General features: G+C 50.4%; 1 protein-coding gene across 12 annotated transcripts in view; it reads right to left on the bottom strand.

Annotated features, from left to right (window-relative positions):
- The window catches only part of Mapt (microtubule associated protein tau), a 101,787-nt gene that overhangs the window by 12,479 nt on the left and 69,762 nt on the right, over nucleotides 1-19,546 (bottom strand). For 7 of the 12 annotated variants that reach the window (XM_026777193.1, XM_005369396.2, XM_026777194.1 and 4 more), the window contains 4 exons: nucleotides 19,040-19,095; nucleotides 14,964-15,096; nucleotides 11,086-11,351; nucleotides 227-319 (listed from right to left, as the gene is read on the bottom strand). In XM_026777193.1, the coding sequence (XP_026632994.1) occupies nucleotides 227-319; nucleotides 11,086-11,351; nucleotides 14,964-15,096; nucleotides 19,040-19,095 (548 nt within the window). Of the gene's footprint in view, nucleotides 1-226; nucleotides 320-11,085; nucleotides 11,352-14,963; nucleotides 15,097-16,614; nucleotides 16,813-19,039; nucleotides 19,096-19,546 lie in introns of all 12 variants that reach the window. The other 5 variants (XM_026777195.1, XM_005369399.2, XM_005369401.2 and 2 more) reach the window with 2 other exon arrangements.

The raw sequence follows: 19,546 nt of genomic DNA, 5'->3' as shown, positions 1-19,546 counted from the left end.
TCTCAGGGAAGGGCCAGCCGGAGCCAGTTGCTGTCCCGATTCTGCTGGGTTCTTCACTGAACATGAGGAGGGGGGGTGTCTGGGGGCAGCAAACCTAAGTGTAGGGACACCAGAGGCCCTGAGCCTGCGGGGATTTATTCTCTGCAATGTCTCCCAAGTACACACTTATGACACGTGTCTCAGCAAAGGCTGCAGCATACTGCGTGGAGAGTGTGATTGTACTCACACTGCCGCCGCCCGGGACGTGTTTGATATTGTCCTTCGAGCCACACTTGGACTGGACGTTGCTAAGATCCAGCTTCTTATTAATTATCTGCACCTTTGATAGCCAGAAAAAAGAATGAGTGATGACCACACCCAGCGCAGTGACCCCTGACCTGCGTGCTGCTGGGGAGAACCAGGTCTGAGCCCCGCCTCCTGGGGGGTGCGGGATGCAAAGAAGCTGCCTGAGAAGGCACACTGCCAATCTACTAGACTCAGAGATCACAAAATGGATCTGAACGAAAATGGGACTGGGGACTCGAGAACAGATGTGGGAAGGTTGGAGTGGAGTGACGAGTGTAAACAGGGAGTCCCCTGTGTCCAGTTCTCAGAAGAAAAACAACAACCCCTCCCCCCCAAAACCCACGCCAGCGCAAGACAGCGTATAAGATTCCTCGCGCCGCTGGAGAGTTGGAATGTGAAGGTTCCCAGCCAAGTTGTCTTGAGTTGAGATGGCAGATGGCTTGGTGAGGGTGAATATGGCTGCCACCAGACTACACACGTCCTTGAGTTGAGATGGCAATGGTTTGGTGAGGGTGAAGATGGCTGCCACCAGACTACACACGTCCCCTCCCACATGCGTCCAGTGGCACACACACTCATACATGCAATAAATAAATATTTAAAAATACTTTTTAGCTCTTTTTTTGGGGGGGAGGGGCCTGTTTTGAGACAGGATTTCACTAGGTAGCCCTAGTTGTGCCGAAACTCACTCCGTAGGCCAGTCTAACCTTGAACTTAGAGAAATCTGCCTGCCTCTGCCCCCCAGGGGCTGGGATCAAGGGTGTGCACCACCTGACCAGCTTAAGTTGAAATTTAAAAAAAATTTAAAACTACCTCCATTTATAATTTCATTCTATTGTGTTATTAGGAAACCTTCACTACACTATCATCAGATCAGAATATGTTATTTGGGGGTGACCTAAATTCATGTTCTGGGACCATGGTCACTCACATTTGGCTTCAGAAGAAGCTCTCCTTCCCTTTGAGGTGGCAGCTGGAGGAGCTACTGGCTGTTCTCAAACTGTGGGGCACTGGGGAAAGTCTAGACCTAGCCCTGACCTAGGGTTTGAATATTGGAAATCTGGTTTAAGTGGATAAAAAATTGATTTTTTTTTTTATCTTTCACAGACGTTGTTTCAGATTTTGGAAAGAGTCTCATGTATCCCAAGCTGGTCTCAAAACTCAGTGTGTAGCTAGGCATGACTGCAGGGAGCCGGACAGGATCGCCATTGCAAGATGGCACCACATCCTGTCTTGCTGGTTATAAACAACTCCGTATTTGGCTATGCCTTTGAGAGCTGCCTGTCCCCGCTTCCCGCATGCGCAGTGAATATGGGTCCCTGGGCCTATCTCGATGCAGTCTGGTGTCAGCTGATGGTGGCAGCCAATCACAGGGCGACCCATGTGCCAATTCCCAATATAAGCAGCCGCCATTGTGCCCTTGCTCTCTCTCTCTCTCTCTCTAGCGTCTCTCCCTAGCGTCTCTCGCGTCTCCCTCTAATCTCTCTCTCTCTCCCCTGCTCTCTCGTTTTCTGCCCCCCTTCGCTTTATGCTCTCCCTCAACCAAATGCACTCCAGTAAAGCGTGATCTGAGAAGAACCCTCGTGTGTGGTGGGTGTTTCTTCCTTGCCGGTCAAGAAGCCTGCTGCGCATGACCTTGAACACCAAGGCCTCCTGCCTCCAGTTCCTCCACAGCGCTGGCTTACTGTCTGCTTCTTCATAGCTGCTAGCCAAGATGTGCCAAAATTGCTCTCCAGAAGTGAACTCACTGTCCGGACTGTTCCTGGGCTACCAAATATTTGTATCGACTCCATGTTCAGTATGAACAGCCCACTGTGAACATATCTTGGCAAGGAATGTTTCCGTATTGTGGATCATCTTCATGGCACAGACTCCTAGAAACACGACTTCTAAGTTGAAACGACAGGTGTTCTAAACACGCTCAATCCAGTCCTCCAAATGGCCTCCTGAAAAGGTACTCATCTCCCTGGACCCCCTGCTGACAAAGCCAGCTGCTTGTTGTGCTGCCCTCTGCAGGTGTTTGGCAGTGCAAGGCTCTCACAAGGTGAGTTCCTGAACTACATACATAGTGAGCTTCAGGCCAGCCTGAGCCTAGTATGATACCTCTGTAAAAATAAGCCAGCAGTGGTGGCATACACCTTTAATTCCAGCACTCAGGAGACAGAGGCAGTTGGATCTCTGTGAGTTCTAGAAAACTAGACCGGGAGCAGTTTAGAATTAGAAAATACAGACTCTGGAACTGAATAGAAGACCCGAATATCAATCACCATGCCTAAACTCAAATCCAAATGGATTAAAAACCTCAACATAAAGCCAGCCACACTGAACCTTATAGAAGAGAAAGTGGGAAGTACACTTGAACACATTGGCACAGGGAACCACTTCCTAAATAAAACCCCAGCAGCACAGACACTGAGAGAAACAATTAATAAATGGGACCTCCTGAAACTGAAAAGCTTCTGTAAAGCAAAGGACACAGTCAACAAGACAAAACGACAGCCTACAGGATGGAAAAAGATCTTCACTAACCCCACATCAGACAGGTCTGATCTCCAAAATATACAAAGAATTCAAGAAATTAGACACCAGGCCGGGCGATGGTGGCGCACGCCTTTAATCCCAGCACTCGGGAGGCTGAGGCAGGCGGATCTCTGTGAGTTCGAGACCAGCCTGGTCTACAGAGCGAGTTCCAGGACAGGCTCCAAAGCCACAGAGAAACCCTGTCTCGAAAAACCAAAAAAAAAAAAAAAAAAAAAAAAAGAAATTAGACACCAAAAGATCCCATAATCCAATAAATAAAAAATTGGAGTACAAGGAAATGTTCAACATCCTTAGTCATCAGAGAAATGTAAATCAAAACAACTGAGATTCCATCTTACACCTGTAAGAATGGCCAAAATAAAAAATGATGACAACTTATGCTGGAGAGGTTGTGGGGAAAAGGGAACACTTCTGCATTGCTGGTGGGAATGCAAGCTGGTACAACCCCTTTGGATGTCAGTGTGGCGATTTCTCAGAAAATTATGAAACAACCTTCCTCAAGACCCAGTCATACCACTTTTGGGTATATATCCAAAGGATGCTCAATCGTGCCACAAGGACATGTGCTCAGCTATGTTGATAGCAGCTTTGTTTGTCATAGCCAGACCCTGGAAACAACCTAAATGCCCCTTGACTGAAGAATGGATAAGGAAAACATGGTACACTTACACAATGGAGTACTTACTACACAGCAGAAAAAAATAATGACAGCTTGAATTTTGCAGGAAAATGGATGGAGCTAGAAAACATTATTTTGAGTGAGGTAACCCAGACCCAGAAAGACAATTATCAAATGTACTCACTCACAGGTGATTTTTAAACATAAAGCAAAGAAAGCCAGCCTACAAACCTCAATCCCAGAGAACTTAGACAACAATGCAGACACGAAGAGAGACTTACATAGATCTAATCTACATGGGAAGTAGAAAGTAGACAAAGAGAAGATCTCCTGAGTAAATTGGGAGCATGGGGACCTTGGGGGAGGGTTGAAGTGGGGAGGGGAGAGGCAGGGAGGGGAGCAGAGAAAAATGTAGAGCTCAATAAATATCAATAAAAAAAGAAAAAAGAAAACACAAACTCAGTTAAAATAAGGAGACATAAAAGGGTGGTGTCACAACACAGGGTAGTCACTGAGATATGCAGTCAGGGCTATTAGATTCAGCACTGAGCTTCCTGGAAGCCAAGGAGAAAAAGGAAACACGAATGATTATATAACTCCGTATTTAACAAAGACAACAGTTTTTGGAGGAAGGTAGCTGTCTTCTGGATACAAAGAAACCAAATTAGTCACAGGACATTAAGCAATCACATACAGAGACACCCCCACCTCCCTGGGTGGTTGGTTCTTATTCTAACCTCGTAAGAAAAGAAACACACTGTTGTGGGTTTTGGCATGGACAGATATTTACAAAGCAGACTGGAATTACGGTTAGTGGCCACGTTAAGCCAATGCCCTTTGCAGAGTGCAGAGAAGAGGGCGGTGGTTGGCATTGTGAAACCTGAGTCGTAGCAACAGTGGCATATACGGTTCTGCTGAACTGGGCTTTGGCTCTGACTAGACACTGGAAATACCCCTGAGGGAGAGGATGTTTCCATATGAGAGCCTTCTGTTCAGGAGGGAAGTGGCTGTGGTCAGGAAGCAGTCCTGAGAATCTGGCGGGGTCCACTTTAATTTACCCACTTCCCAGAGACCCCCAAAGCCATTTCAAGTCCTTGGTGGGCCTTGTTCTGGGTCTGCTTGGGTTCAGAACTGTTGGGGGACCCCTTCTTGGCCCCAAGCCTCTAGATGAAGGAGCTTTCAGACTGGTGCTAGCAGCGCTGGGCTGGGCCTCACTTGGACAGTGGGCCAGGGCAACGCCTCATTTGGGCAATGAACCTGGTGTGGGCAGCTGGGCCCACAGAAAGCTCGGGGATGGATGCTGAAAGCCTGCTTGTATTCAGTCCAGTCAACCTGGGAAAGGCAATGAAGTACCAAGGCCAGCCACTGTTATTATGCTACTATTGTTTTGCTTTTTTTGTTTTTCAAGACAAGGTTTCTCTGTGTAACAGCCCTGGCTCTCTTAGAACTCGCTCTGTAGACCAAACTGGCCTCGAACTCACTGAGATCCACCTGCCTCTGCCTCCCAAGTACTGGGATTAAATGCATGCACCACCACTGCCCAGCAAGGCCAGTCACTATTAAGGCTGTCCTTTCAACGGTGACTGGGGACATAGGCTAGTTGATAGAGAATTTTCCCAGCATGCATTAGGCCCTGGGTTCAAGCCCTCACACTGTATAAAACTGGATGTGGTAATGCAAGCCTGTAATCTTAGCACTTGGGAGGTAGAGCAAGAACATCAGAAGTTCAAGGCCATTCTCAGCCACAGGAGGCCAGCTTGGAATAAATGAGCCCCTGTCCAAAAAATAAAATACATTTAAAACACTTCCACTTCCAACTCCTACCCCTAAACACACACACACACACACACACACACACACACAATTAAATGAATGTTAAAAAATTTTAAAAACTCATATTTCCATATGACCAGTGGTGAAGGAGGAGAATGGGATGGACAGAAACAGAGAAATGAGCCGAGATGAGAGATAGAAAAAGACCAAGGGAGCAGGAAAGATAACCATTGCAGAGAAGCAACTATGGGTGGTCCAGGAGTGGAGGCTGCTGTCTACAGCGCTCCATCGCCACCTGGTGGTCACCTGTAATATAACACCCCTTTGCCCTTGGTGTTCCCAGGCTCTGCAAACTTTTGACTTGTGGGAGTCTCAGGCTGTGTCCCGTGTGGGACTTGGAAATCTTCAGAGGAGCGCTCCAACTGCTCAGCCAACCAGGCTGCTTCCATGCTTGAACACTAGCCAAAAACTAGTTTAGAAAGAAGTGCAGTTTCTTTCTTTCTTTTCGTTTTAAGACAGGGTCTCACTAAACAGCGCTGGCTGTCCTGGAACTCTCGGAGATTCAACTGCCTTCTGCCTCCTGAGTGCTGGGATTAAAGGTGTGTGCCACCACCGCCCAGCCTGTTGTTGTTGTTTTAAGTGGCTCCCACTTGTAATCCCAGCACCCAGGAAGTAGAGGTGAGTGACTTCAAGGTCATCCTTGGCTCCAGAGTGAGTTCAAGGTTAGTCAGAGCTACAGGACACCCTGTCCCAGAATTAATTAATTAACAGATAAAGGTTTTCACATTTTCCCTATGATCTTCTTAGGCCTTAAAGAAGAATACTTATGCACCAATTGTGGCGGCTTATGCCTGTAACCCCAGCTCTCGGGAGGCTGAACCAGGAGAATCGTAGAGCAAACCTATGTAGCTTCTTCTACATAGCAAGTCTCAAAAAACTAAATACCACTAATACTAATGGACCAGCAAGATGGCTCAGCAGGTGGATCTCTGTGAGTTCGAGGCCAGCCTGATCTTCAAGAGCTAGTTCCAGGACAGGCCCCAAAGCTACAGAGAAACCCTGTCTCGAAATAACAACAACAACAAAACCCAAAAAAAACCAAGCCAAAACAAAAGAACAAGACAAACTCTCAAGGATCCCAGGCTACAGGTTCTCAAGGATCCCAGGCTACAGGTTAGGTGTTAGTATCAGGAGGGGACCTGGGTCCCTGAGCCACACCCCTAGCATGGCCTTTCAGCTCTTACTTTACTGTCACCTCCTGTTACTTAATACATGTGAATTTCTATAATTTAAATTTTTTGAAGGTAGCCCAGGCTGGTCTTGAACTCACTATTTAACTGAGGCTGGCCTTGAACTACAGTTTCCCTGCCTCCACCTTCCAAGTGCTCCGGTCACGGACGAATACTTACAACACGTGGTCTCCTCCATCCCAAGAATACAGCACTCGCTGCATTTCATGCCCCGTGAGAAGCCACTGGACAGAACGACCTAAGGTGGGCTTCCCAGGGCTCCATTCTCTAGAGCAGTGGTTCTCAACCTGAGTGGAGAACTCCTTGGGGGTAAGAGCGACCCTTTTATGGGTCACCTAAGACCACTGGAAGACAGATATTTAATTATGATTCATAACAGTAGCAAAACTACAGTTACAAAGTAGCAATGAAAATCATGGGCGGTGGTGGCGCACGCCTTTAATCCCAGCTATCCCAGCACTCTGGAGGCAGAGGCAGGCGAATCTCTGGGAGTTCAAGGTCAGCCTGGGCAACAGAGCTAGTTCCAGGACAGGCACCAAAGCTACAGAGAAACCCTGTCTCGAACCGTCCCCCCCAAAAATGTAAATTACATGTATTTATTTGTGCGGCTGTAGAGACGTGAGTGTGATACAGTGCGCTTGTGGTCATCGGAGGAAAACCTGTTGGAGTTGGTTCTCTCCTTCCACCAGGTCCTGGGGGTCAAACTCAGGTAAGTGGTCAGGTTTTGTGGCAAGCACCCTTCACTTGAGCCATCTCGCCGACCCCAGTGTACTTTTTATTGTGTGTGTGTGTGTTTGTGTCTGTGTTCGTATGTGTGTGTGTGTGTGTCTGTCTGTCTGTGTGATACCCAAGGAAGTCAGAGGAAAGTGGCAGATGTCCCGGGCCAGAGTCACAAGCAGTTGTGAGCTGTCCATGGTGGGTGCTGAGACTGGAACTCTGGTTCTTTGCGAGAGCGAGCGCTCTTAACTGCCCGGCCATGTTATTCATTTTCTGTGGGGGAAGTGGGGGCCTGAAGCCTGGAGAACAACCTGCAAGCGGGAGACACCTTGCAGCATCATGGGCCCTGGGAACTGGACTCAGGTGGTCAGACTTGACAACAAACACCTTTAACCCACTGAGCCATCTCACCAGGCTCTTTTTAAAATCACATTATTATATTATATAATCATTACACATAATAATAATAATAATCCAAGCAACAGAGCTCCACCTTGAACTTCTCATCCTCCTGCTTCTCTGGAGTTTTGGGAGTTCCTGTCTGCACCATACCACGAAGTGTCTATCTGGTGCTGTGGACTGAACCCAGGGCCTCATGCATGCGAGGCAAACGCTCTGCCAATGGAGTTACATCCCTGGCCCTACTCTTCAGGACTCTTAGAATTTTGCCCTTTCATGGCCGGCGGTTAATGATTCTGAGATAGGGTCTCATTAAGCAAACATTCCAGGGACCCAAGATGTCAACGCAGCTCTCTGAGAATCTTTCATCAGGGGGCATTACCGGCCCTGTCCATCAACCCAAAATAAATGGCTTGTCATTGTGTAGCTCTTTGCTTGAAGGGCTGAGGCTTGTTAGGACAACCCTCCTGCCCTCAAAGAATGTGAGGGAGGCTATTCTTGGCTCTGTCTGTCACTTCCCATGCTGTCACCGTTCCCAGGACAAGTCACGCTGTTCCTTCTAGCCCTCTGAGGATATGGGCAAAACATCACTACTACCCAGCACAGTTCCTCAGATGGGGCCGGCCGAGCCCTTCCTTCTGCGGAATGTTGCAGAATGCTGTACTCCCTGTTCAGGCCAGTTCCTGGTATTCATTTGAAAGAGCTGTCCAACCTGGCAAGCCACCTCACACACTGGGCAGGGCCTGACAGGGCAGCCATCCTCTGCCTACACTGCAGGCTCTGCTGAGTCCTTGATGACACCCAGCAGCCCTGTTTCGTGAGGGCTCACTGCCCTCAAGGCCTCGGGGAGCTGAGCTCCCTTCAGTTATCAGGATGCTCAAGGCTAACTAGACAGGGGAGTTCAGGGGGAAGAGAGATGAGGGAAGAGCATTCTAAGCTGGTGGTGGCCTTGCAGTTCAGGATAAAGCAAGAACCTGATGTTCCCAAGGGGTAGGCAGCAGGGGTGAGACTGAGGAGCCCAGTTTGGGGTCACCAGAGTCACAGAGATCACTGGACACAGTGCTGTCCAGGACCTGAACCAATGGGAACAGGAAGAGTCGGCAAGGAAGGGGCATGAACAGGAAAGGGGCAGAAAGGGGCAGAAGGGACAGGGGCCTGGCAGCAGCCGAGACTGCCATGAGGGGTGGTGAAGAGACAGGCTGTCAGGCTCAAGCTCTCTGAGTTGCAGGTACTGTGTACTATGCGTCCCACGAAAGCCCTGATGGGTCTGCCTCCTAGTCTTGGTGCTGAGGCTGGGAAAGAAGATGGGAGAACCAGTTAGGGTGCTTCATAGAGTCTGGGAAGTCCTAACTCCTGACACCCGGGATACTGACAGTCACAGGTGTCCCGAGATGCAGCTTCTAAGAGGTCACTTGTTTTTTATTTTTTTCGAGACAAGGTTTCTCTATAGCTTTGGAGCCTGTCCTGGAACTAGCTCTTGTAGACCAGGCTGGCCTCGAACTCACAGAGATCTGCCTGCCTCTGCCAGAGGCAGTGCTGGGATGAAAAGTGTGCGCCACCGCTGCCCAAGGCCATTTGTTCTTGTTTTGACATTTTTAATCTGTTGGGTGCGCACTTCAGAGGACAGCCTGCAGGAGTCGGTTCTCTCCACCCACGGGGGTTCTGGAGCCATCTTGCCGGCCCTAACAGTCATTTTGAGAAGTGGATGAGGACTAGGGGTCTGGAGACAATGAAGTCAAATGACAGATGGCAGCTGTGGTGCCGACAGAGACTCCGGGCGGCTTCGGAGTCAACTCTGCTCAAGTCCTGACCAAGCCATGCGGGTCCCGTGAACCTTTCCTTCTATAAACCACATGGGAAGCCACAATGGGATCTTTAATGGAACCAGAGCTGCTGCCAAGAGACACTTTTCCCCCTCCCTCCAGCAGCCCCTGCAATACGACAAGTGAGCAACAAATAAACCACCATCATCTCTTCCTCCGCAAGAGGGGCCTTTGCGTAGGCATGGCTCAGAGGTGGGAGCGGCACGCGGAGCTGCTGGCCGTGGTGTTCTGAACGCACGTCCTCTTCTGCCCGTTGGTCCTCTTCCCCGGGGAGGGTCCAGCTCCACACCCACAGCTTCGTCCTGTCACTGGGGGTATGGGCAGCTGGTGGCTACCAGAGGAGCTCCAGGGCCTGGGACTGGGACCAGGAAGGTGCTGATGGCCACCGTGTGCCTGTTTGCTAAAGCAAGTCACTACAATCGCATTGTTCATTTTCCTCAGAGGCGAGCATGTGGCTTTGTGGGTTTTTTTTTTCCTCCTCTTCCTCCTTTTCTCTGAAGCAGGCTAGCCTGCAGATCATTTGCATAGACCAGGCTGGCCTGGAACTCACATACTACAGATCTACCTGACTCTGTCTCCTGAGTGCTGGGATTAAGGATTTGTACCACCATACGCTTGCCTCTTTTTTTGAGGCTTGGCCTCAAGCTTATGGTCCTCTCAAATGCCACAGCTGGCTCCAGGGCCCCTTCTGAAATTGGCTGGTAGATATCTGCGGGGGTCAGAGAGCACAGGTGACTCTCAGGGTTCACAAGCTAGGACCAAGTCAATGGTCCAAGTTGATACCCAGTGACATTAACCTAAAGCCAGCCTCTGGCCTGGAGAAAAGAAGACACGAGTTATGTCCTTTGACCCAGATGCTGTGCAAAACCCACTGTGCAGAGCGAATGGGAGGGCCTGAGGCTTTCCCACAACAAAACACAGGACTTCAGGCAAGTACCCATGGGGGCTATAGCCAACTTCCCTCCAGCAACTAAGCATTGTCCCTAAAGTCTGCGGAGCTGCCTTAGCACCCCTGAGGTGTGTTGCCCCAGGAGTACGCTGTCCAGAAGACAAGGACAGTAGACTCAGCAATGGATCACAGCGTCAAGTCCCTCATTGGCTTTCCCTTACTCAGGTGCTGGGTGGGAGGGGTCAGACTGTGTGCTCCCTCATTTACATGTTGACACCCTAACATCACAATGGAACTATGTTTGGAGATAAGACCTTTAGATCAAGGACTGTGTTGAAATGAGGTCAGGAGAGTGAACCCAATCCCACAGGGCTAATGTCTTCATAAAATGAGCCTAGGACTCAAGGTAAGACATCCCGGGTGCACAGAGGACGACTCGGGAGAAACTCAGCGGGGAGTCAGGCCTGCTGACACCCACATAATCTCTCAGTCACAGATTCTAGAACCCTGAGGACACGTCAGTCAGCCTGAACAATGCTCAGATGAAAAGCAAGGAAGGGGGTGCCTCAGGGCCTCGAAATTTCATGACAGTCATATAGTAAAACCTCGAATTTCCCCAGAACCAAGTGGGAAGACCAAGCCCAATCTGGGCAGTCCCCAGGGAAATCCACTGTCCAATTAGCAAGGCTAAAGAGAGGGAGGGAGGAGCTGATGCTTTGGTGGCCTGTGTGCTGGGCTCTTTCGGAGGCTGCACCCTGACCTGACTCAAGTAGCTGGTCAAGTCCTTACCTTGCCACCTCCTGGTTGGTGCTTCAGGTTCTCAGTCGAGCCAATCTTGGACTTGACATTCTTCAGGTCTGGCATGGGCACAGGGGCGGTCTGTAGGCGGCTCTTACTGGCAGAGGGCGACTTGGGGGGAGTGCGGACCACTGCCACCTTCTTGGGCTCCCGGGTGGGCGGCGTCGGTAGGGATGGGGTGCGGGAGCGACTGCCAGGGGTCCCAGGGGAGCCGGGGCTGCTGTAGCCGCTGCGTTCTCCGGATTTTGGTTGTTCACCTGGAGGGTGGGGAGAGAGAAAGGAACTGAGGCCATTCCCTGAGGCCACTGGACGGGGGTGGGGGTGGGGTGTGTGTGTGACCCACTGCTAGGCTCCAGAGGGGAATCTGGGAGAGGCCCATTTATGAAGAAGTGTCTGCTCCTGCCCTGTCACTTAGACACAGTGACAACTCTTTCTCAATAAAGAGATTGCATTCTCATTAGTGCTCCAACACATGGTACCTCCTCCGGGGATGGCCCGTCTCTCCCCAAGCCCTGACGTGTCCTGAAGTCAGGAGATGGGTTCTAGCGAGCTGTGTGTCACCCCCTTTCACTGAGCCGAGGTCTCGCCTTGAAGAAGGAAGTGATGGGGTGTGGCTCCACAAACCCCCTTCTACCTGTCCTTCCTTAACTGAGGTGATGCAATGACAGGCCCCCACGGCAGCCTTCAAGCTGGGAACCTCCAGACCCTTCCCTCACAGGGCAGATCTGAGGCCGCCAGGGGCACATCCAGGCTCCTCTAACTGTAGGGCTGCCGAAGCAGGAACCACAGAGCTTTCCATACAAGCCACACCCCCCACTGCTGAACCCTGCCTTGTGGTTCCAGTCCGCGAATGCCCTTCCCCACACACCTTTCCCAACACCATCAGTTCCAGGAAGGCTGCCTGGACTTCTGGGCAGGCTCTGTCCACCCTCCTCCCTTCGTCCTTCACCCCCACACCCTTCTGTGCTAGTACTAAGTAAGCCACGGACACACCTAGAGTTCACTGAGCCACCACACCCCTGGGTTTTTTGTTTTGTGTTTGAAAACCTCTGCTGTTCTCGGCAGGAGGTGGGACCTGTGATATGCAAATTTTTGGGCCCCCATCCAGATCTGATAGAGGCCTGCAAAACTGGCCTTTCTTAGGCTTTCCAACCTGCAGGAGAAACATCACAGCAAACACGCTTACTGAAGTCAATCTCTGCCCATACACCAATGTTCAGTCTCCATTTCCAGGTCTTAGTAACCCCTAAAGCATCAAAGTTCTGGGATTAGCTCTGCCTACATATCCCCTGGGACACAGGACGGTGGTGACTTATGTTCTTTTCTTCACACTAGCGAAGTACCTTGAGTGAGCCAATGACCCTCACTATGCCCACGTCCTCATCTGAAAGATGTGGGGGATCAGAGCCCTCATGACCTTATTTTGAGAAGGGTATTGGGGGTGTGTGGAGAGGTGTAGGGGTTTAGACCCTCGACAGAGAGGTGGCTCAGTAGTTAAGAGCACTGGCTATTCTTCCAGAGGACTCAGATTCTATTCCCGGCATCCACATGGCGGCTCACATCTGTCTGTAACATCTCAGAGTGAAATATAATTCGTCTTCTTTTTTTCAAAATGACATTTATTTTTTATTTTATGTACATTGGTTAGCCTGTATGAGGTTGCTGGAGCTACAGACAGTTGTGAGCTGCTATGTGGGTGCTGGGAATTGAACCCAGATCCTCTGGAAGGGCAGCCAGTGCTCTTAATCACTGAGCCATCTCCCAACCCAGAAATGACATTTCTTAACAAACAAAACAAAAAAAACTCAGCCCAAGAACTTCTAATGATTTCTGAAGTTGCTCTAAACTTACTTCGGCCATTTTCTTTACTACATATTTACGTGAAGTAGTGTATTCTTAAGATTCTAAGAGCAAAATATTGATCAAGTCTGAAAAATGCTGAAGATACCACATGCTCAGTAGTGTCAAAATTTTCTGTGTGTGTTTGATGTGTGCAGTGTATATGTCCCATGATGCGTGTGTCACATGAATGCAGGAGCATGCAGGCCATGATGTGTACATGTAGGTTAAAGGACACCTTGGGTGTTAGTCCTCAATTTCGGCTTTGTTTTATGCCATCAAAAAGACCAGAATAAAACAAAACAAAAGAAAAAGAAACAAAGAGAAAAAAAAAACTCAGCTCAGCAAAACCCTCTGCCTATCAGTGACACTTTGCCACTAGAGCTTAGGTTCGAGACAGTCCAAACCTCCAGCACTCCCACATGTCTCCAGGCATATGCTCCCCACCCCACAAATAGCCCTAGTCCCTGAAGGAAATGCAGACACCCAGGATGGGTATACACAGATGCCCCCAGTACAAACCACACTTGAGGAGAAAAGCAAACATGATGTTTCGAACCTGGGCCTCTCTGGGGTAGCCTGGGCTTGGAAGCAGGAGGCCCTCCCAGCCTTGCAGACAAGCATAGGGGCAGAATGCACACCAAGAGGGTCGGCCCACCCAGAGCAGTGGACCCGGAATTACCTCTCTCAGATTTTGCCCCTGCAGGGGGTAGTTTTCTCTGCTCTTGCTTGGAAGCTTAAAAAGAAAAATCCACAGACAGCCTCATTATAATCAGGCTCACAGGGGTCTCTGTGAGTTCTTCAGGTGGCAGCATCTGGCTGGTCCACCTAGTATAAGAGACAGAAGCAGGAACAGGTGCGGGACCAGTGAGGAAGATGCAGCCATCAGTGTGGAGCCACCTAAGGACAGGTGAGATTGGAGGAGCAAGGCGAGAACTCGCTCCAGGCCAGCACAGCGCTGAGGGAAAGCGCAGGGATGAAATTCCACTTGATGCGCCGTTAATGCTAGTAGATCATCAGCACACAAGGGACATAGCAGATGCAGTTACTTAGTGTAAATACAGCCCAACTGGCAGGCTGTACCCTTTACAATGCCAGGCAAAAGCATGCAGCGGGCAATAGGGGCTGCCTCTGGCCAGGATGGCAGTGGCACCAAGAGCCAGGCCAGACACAGAGGCCCACAGGTCTCCTGGGTACCACTAGGGAGCAAATGCAGGCCAGACAGCACAGAGTCAGTCACATAGCACCAAGTGCCTTATGGGAGCAGCTCCCCAGGGGTTCTTTCTGTTCCTGGTATCTCTACTGGACATGAAACAGCCCACTGTAGCCTGGTCAGGTTCTCTCTCTCTTTTTTTTAATATTTTATTTATTTATTATGTATACAATATTCTGTCTGTATGTATGCCTGCAGGCCAGAAGAGGGCACCAGACCTCATTACAGATGGTTGTGAGCCACCATGTGGTTGCTGGGAATTGAACTCAGGACCTTTGGAAGAGCAGGCAATGCTCTTAACCACTGAGCCATCTCTCAAGCCCCCCCTGGTCAGGTTCTCAATGCCAACTGGATTTTATTTACAGGAGGCCGGAGTAATGACCATGGCATGTCAGTGCTCAGCTAAAACCCTTGAATTTTGTTAGAAGATTCCTAACATCCAGGCTGCATGAGGTGGATTTGTGGGAGATCCGCACGATGTCCTGCCCCGGCTACTGCTCCTCCAAAGCGGCAAGGGACCTAAAAACACCTCATGCTGGGGCTACCTCCCCAGAGCTAAGGATTAGGGGGCATGCTCCTTCCCTGACACTCATTAGTCACACGATTGTGTTTTCGTCATGCTTTCAAAATGAGCAAGATCTCTTCATTGGCTGAAAGGCAAGGGTTCATTGTCCACCTCAGACAGATGCTCCAGCGCTCAGCGAACTGCAGCAAACTGTTAGTCCGTGCCAGGGGTTTCTAATTGTCGGTGGCCTCCTGAGGCAAGCGTTACACCTCCTGGAAGCTTCTGGATTAAGACTCCAGAGAGCCTTCTCACCTGAGCCTGGAGGGGTCTTTGGGCTGGGCGTGGTCTTGGCCGGGATCCTGGTGGCGTTGGATGTGCCCTTCTGGCCTGGAGGGGCTGCTCCCCGAGGTGTAGCGATCTTGGTTCCAGTTTTACCATCGGCCCCCTGTAAACCGAATCAGGGTAAAAGGTTTCACCACTGGGAAAGGTGACTGACTATCACCAAGGAAAGGTCAACCCCACCCTCCCACCTCGACTGGAAGAAGGTGAAGGTGGAGGTGGATGCTGGAAGGGTCTTGCACAGTCTCAAGGGTTTGTGGGGCACACAGCACCCCCAATTCACCGGCACATCAAGTATCAGGTTCCTGTCTCCTCTTGGATGAATTGTGAGTTTGCCTGTGTTATAAAATGACAGCAGTGCTTGGAGCCAGACCAGGGTCAGGGTAGACCAGTAGGCTGACCCAGGAAGACCAGGCTGTGGGGACACCCCTTTTCAGATTCCTCACTACAGATGTAGCTGATGGAGGCTGGGTTCACCAGAGGCCTCCTGAAGACACTTGTGCTTCGGCCTTCAGCAGAGCACGCAACAGCCAAGCCACGTCTTTTTCTTCTCTCTCTCCATGGCCCTGGGGTCTCTGTGACTCCTTAGGTGTGCTAAGAACCTTTGGCGGTGAACACTGGCGGAAAGCTGGGAGCCACAGGTGGGGCAGACACAATCAGCGGATTGTGAGTGGCTACAGATCTGGTGGTCAGTTAGATGCCCATTAGATGGGGTATGAACTTCACAAAGAAACCACATGAACCACAAACTCCGGAGGAAGCAGAGAGAGAAGAAGCTGTTGGGATGGATGCACCCACCTGGAGGTGTGGCCAGCTACCATAGGAACTCTAGAAGGACCTGAGGTTTTCTTTGTTATTTATTTTTATTTTTTAATTAATTAATTGGTTTTTTTGGGGGGGGGGGTTGAGACAGGGTTTCTCTGTAGCTTTGGGGCCTGTCTTCAAACTTGTTCTGTAGACCAGGCTGGTCTCGAACTCAGAGTTCTGCCTGCCTCTGCCTCCCAAGTGCTTGGATTAAAAGCATATGCAAGCCACCACTGCACGGTTTAACTTTGGCTTTTGAGACAGGGTTTTACTATGTAACAGTCTTAGCTGTCCTGGAACTCGCTCTGTAGACCAGGCTGGCCTAGAACTCACAGAGATCCTACTGCCTTTGCTGGGATTAAAGGTGTGCGCTGCCACCGGTGGCTATTTTTATTTATTTAAGAAAAAAAGTTTCTCTGTATTCTGGGCTGGCCCCCACATCTTAGTCCTCAGGGGCTGAAATTAAAAGCATCACCACACCTGGCTTCTTTTTTTGTTTTTATGTTTAAACAGAGACTCACTCTGTAGCCCAGGCTAGCCTGTAACTTACTCTGTAGCTCCATCTTCCTCAGTGTTGGAGTTGGTGCCAAGCATCAGGTACCGTGCTCAGCTTAGAGCCTCGGTTTTCAGGCCGGGGTCCTCTGGTTATCTTGGGGACTGCTTTTTTTAGGGGAGAGGGGGCAGGAAGCACAGGCCCGAGTCCCTGGTCCCCTCCCTGTCCCTTCTTCAACCATGTAGTGCTGCCTGTGAGTTTAGGGGACAAGAGCATTTGAACACCACGGGACAGCAGCCTGCGCCTCACCAACGGTTATTTCCTTACCTTGAGTTTCATCTGCTTTGCTCCAGGACTGCCATTTCGGGGTGTGACAGAAGAGACGTGTTTAGGAGAGGTGGCTGGCTCAGGGCACACGGCAGGGCTGGAGGGTTTGATCAAAGGGTCTGAGCTACCAGGACTGGGGCGTGTGGGGCTAAGGCAGGGCCTATTGCTCAGGGTTCTAGCACAGGAGGGTGTGGATGTCTTAAACATAAAGATAAATAAAATCAAAATAAAAGTCAGCAATGGGGGAGGGAAACAAACTGAAACAAAGGACAAAAAAACTAAACATAAAGAAGGCGGGCCACAGGGCAAAGCAGTACTGTCAGTCAGAAAGGACCGCAACCTTGTCCTCTATCAGCTACACAAGCTGCACAGCTGCCGTGGGATGGACATGATTAAAATCACACAGCACAGAACTTCTGAAAGAGATGCTAAAGACGGATAGATGTTCTGGTACATTTTTTTTTTTCTCTAGCAACTGGGCCTTGTTGTGCCTTCTACTTGCAGAACACTGGCTTAAGGGTGCTCGGTAAGAACCGGGAGACCGTCGGAGAGAAGGCAGCAAGATGTTCAGCTCAGCCTCAGGAGAAACACCCACTGGGGCTCACTGACACCCACCTTCTCTTTCCGCCATGCCAACAGAACCTAATCCTTTAAAGAGGACTGTGCTGGAGTCAAGCAGAGGCTTCTGGGGACACACACATGCCACAGGAGCACACACATACACGCACATACAGGCATTCACACACATACAACATGTATAGGCACACGCACACACGCACATACATACATACATACATACATACTTTCTGATTAAACGAAGGTGAAACTAATCTTAATGCTATCTAGAGAGTCTTGATCTGGCCAAAGTTAACACCAGAACATACTCCACCCGAGGAAATGAGTGTCTGTGAGGCTGGATGTTCTGCAAGCAGGGCCCGGCTCCCTGAACCAGGGATACCTAAAGGCTGAGGGCTGACACTCACGGTTGCTCTGGGGACTCTGACCAGCAAGGGTGGCCCTGATATGATGCAGGGTGAGACCAGACCCTTGAATAAAGAACCGCAAGTGTGGGGTGCTCCGTGGAGTCCTGACCAGACTTCTGTGCTGTTCCTGTGTGTTTCCTCGTCCCTTCGCTGAAGGGGCTGGGGCCCATTCTGTGCCACCAGTGTCAGGAGGGACGGGCAAGGGGGAAAAACTAGAGCGGGTACCGGAGCTCCTTCTTCCCTAGCTGGACAAGACCCCTTCCACGGGCAGCATTCTCGGCCCAGCCTTGCCCCTGCTATCCTGTGAGCCAATCCAGGGCAGGGACTGTGTACTGAATGAACACATACATGAAGAGTACATGCACACTTGTGTGCAAGGCGAGACCAGGACTCCCTGACCCTTCCCCAGGAGCAAAATGAGCATCACGATTGACTGACGCAGCTGTCGCTCCCGGTTCAAGAAGTGGGGCAGGGCTAAGTCTCTGCACGGGGCTCAGTTGCCTCTCTCTGAGCACCCATGACAAGGAGTCCTAAAGAGTGGAGAGCAGGGCCTTCTGGGAGTGGTCCTCAACCTCCGCTACCAGATCCTAGCACCAGCAGCCACCTCTGGAGACTCACTGAGGCTCTGGCGCCCACTACAGGCCAGGTAGTTCCAGGCCGCATTCACGCTGGCTGCCCAGCGGATCCAATCTGGGCCGTGGTGGGATTTTTTCAGGAAGACACCACTGCACAGCTTTAGGGGTTTCTAAGATAAAAAATCATGGAGGGAGTGGACTACAGATTAAGAAACAAAGGATGAGCGGGGCTCGGGATGCTTTACCTACTGGGCTAGGGTGCAGAAGACTGACAAAGGCTTTTCTTAAATTGTGTCTTCCATCCCACACTTTTCGACACTCCATTTCAAGGAGGTGCTGCTAATTCAGAGCCTAAGCAATTCTACAAACAACTCAGCAACCAAGGCCACCTGCCCATTCTCCCTAGACTCAGCTTGTCTGACCCTTCTTCCCAGGTCTGCTATTTCCTGCTCTGGGGTGGGGTGGGTGGGAGACAGCAGGGCTCCTCCCATTTGCCTCCCAGCTCTCCTCTTCGAGGGCTCACCCAGAATCCTCCCTGCTTTTGTCTGAAGATTGTTTCTCGCTCACGCCTCTCTGATCGCCCAGTGTACTCTGCAGATATTAAATACGTTGTGTTTACTGAGCCTAGATCGGTGCTAGTAAGGGTGGGAAATGCACGTCCCAACATTCATCACAGAAAACCACACGCGCCTCTATTTAAACTATGAGGAAATGACAAGAGGAAGAACTGATTAACTAATTATCAAGAGAGAAACTCTGCCTTTGTAAACAGCAGCGGCCTTTAAATGACAGCTGCACTCTAGAGACAACCGCTTTCCACAGCAGACACAGCACGGGGCAGAGCCTCCTGGCTGGTCAGGAGCTCACCTTCGCTTTCTTCTCGTCGCTTCCAGTCCTGTCTTTGCTGACACCGGCCACTCGAGCTGAGAAAATACAAAACGAGAAAGCACGTGATGCCCCGCGCTTAAGGTTTGCAGACACACCAGAGTTGAGGGGTGGTGGTGTGAATTCCCTTTGGTTGACACAGGCTGATTTTCTTAGTCCTCAGACCTACTGAGTCTTGCATCGTTAGTACCACACAGCACACAGCGCCATTGTTCAGAGCAACCTGGCAAGAGGGGGCGGCAGCCTGGCTGAGGGTGGGGGCATGCAGAGGGAAGGCAGCAGGTACTGTTAGAGGTGCCGGATGACCTGTGGCTGTGGCAAGCTCACTCTCTAGCTTGGCCAACCACACTGAATGCAAGGCCAGTTTAACTCCCCAAGGCCATGAACAGGATAGCCCAGCCTGACCTGACTCCAGGCTAAGGATCTTTGTATCAGAGTGGGCTCTCTCTCTCTCTCTCTCTCTCTCTCTCTCTCTCTCTCTCTCTCTCT

Source organism: Microtus ochrogaster, unplaced genomic scaffold, assembly GCF_000317375.1.
Source record: "Microtus ochrogaster isolate Prairie Vole_2 unplaced genomic scaffold, MicOch1.0 UNK48, whole genome shotgun sequence".
NCBI classification, from domain to species: Eukaryota; Metazoa; Chordata; class Mammalia; order Rodentia; family Cricetidae; genus Microtus; species Microtus ochrogaster.
The sequence above is the reverse complement of the archived record's forward strand: the minus strand, read 5'-3'. Positions and strand labels throughout refer to the sequence as shown.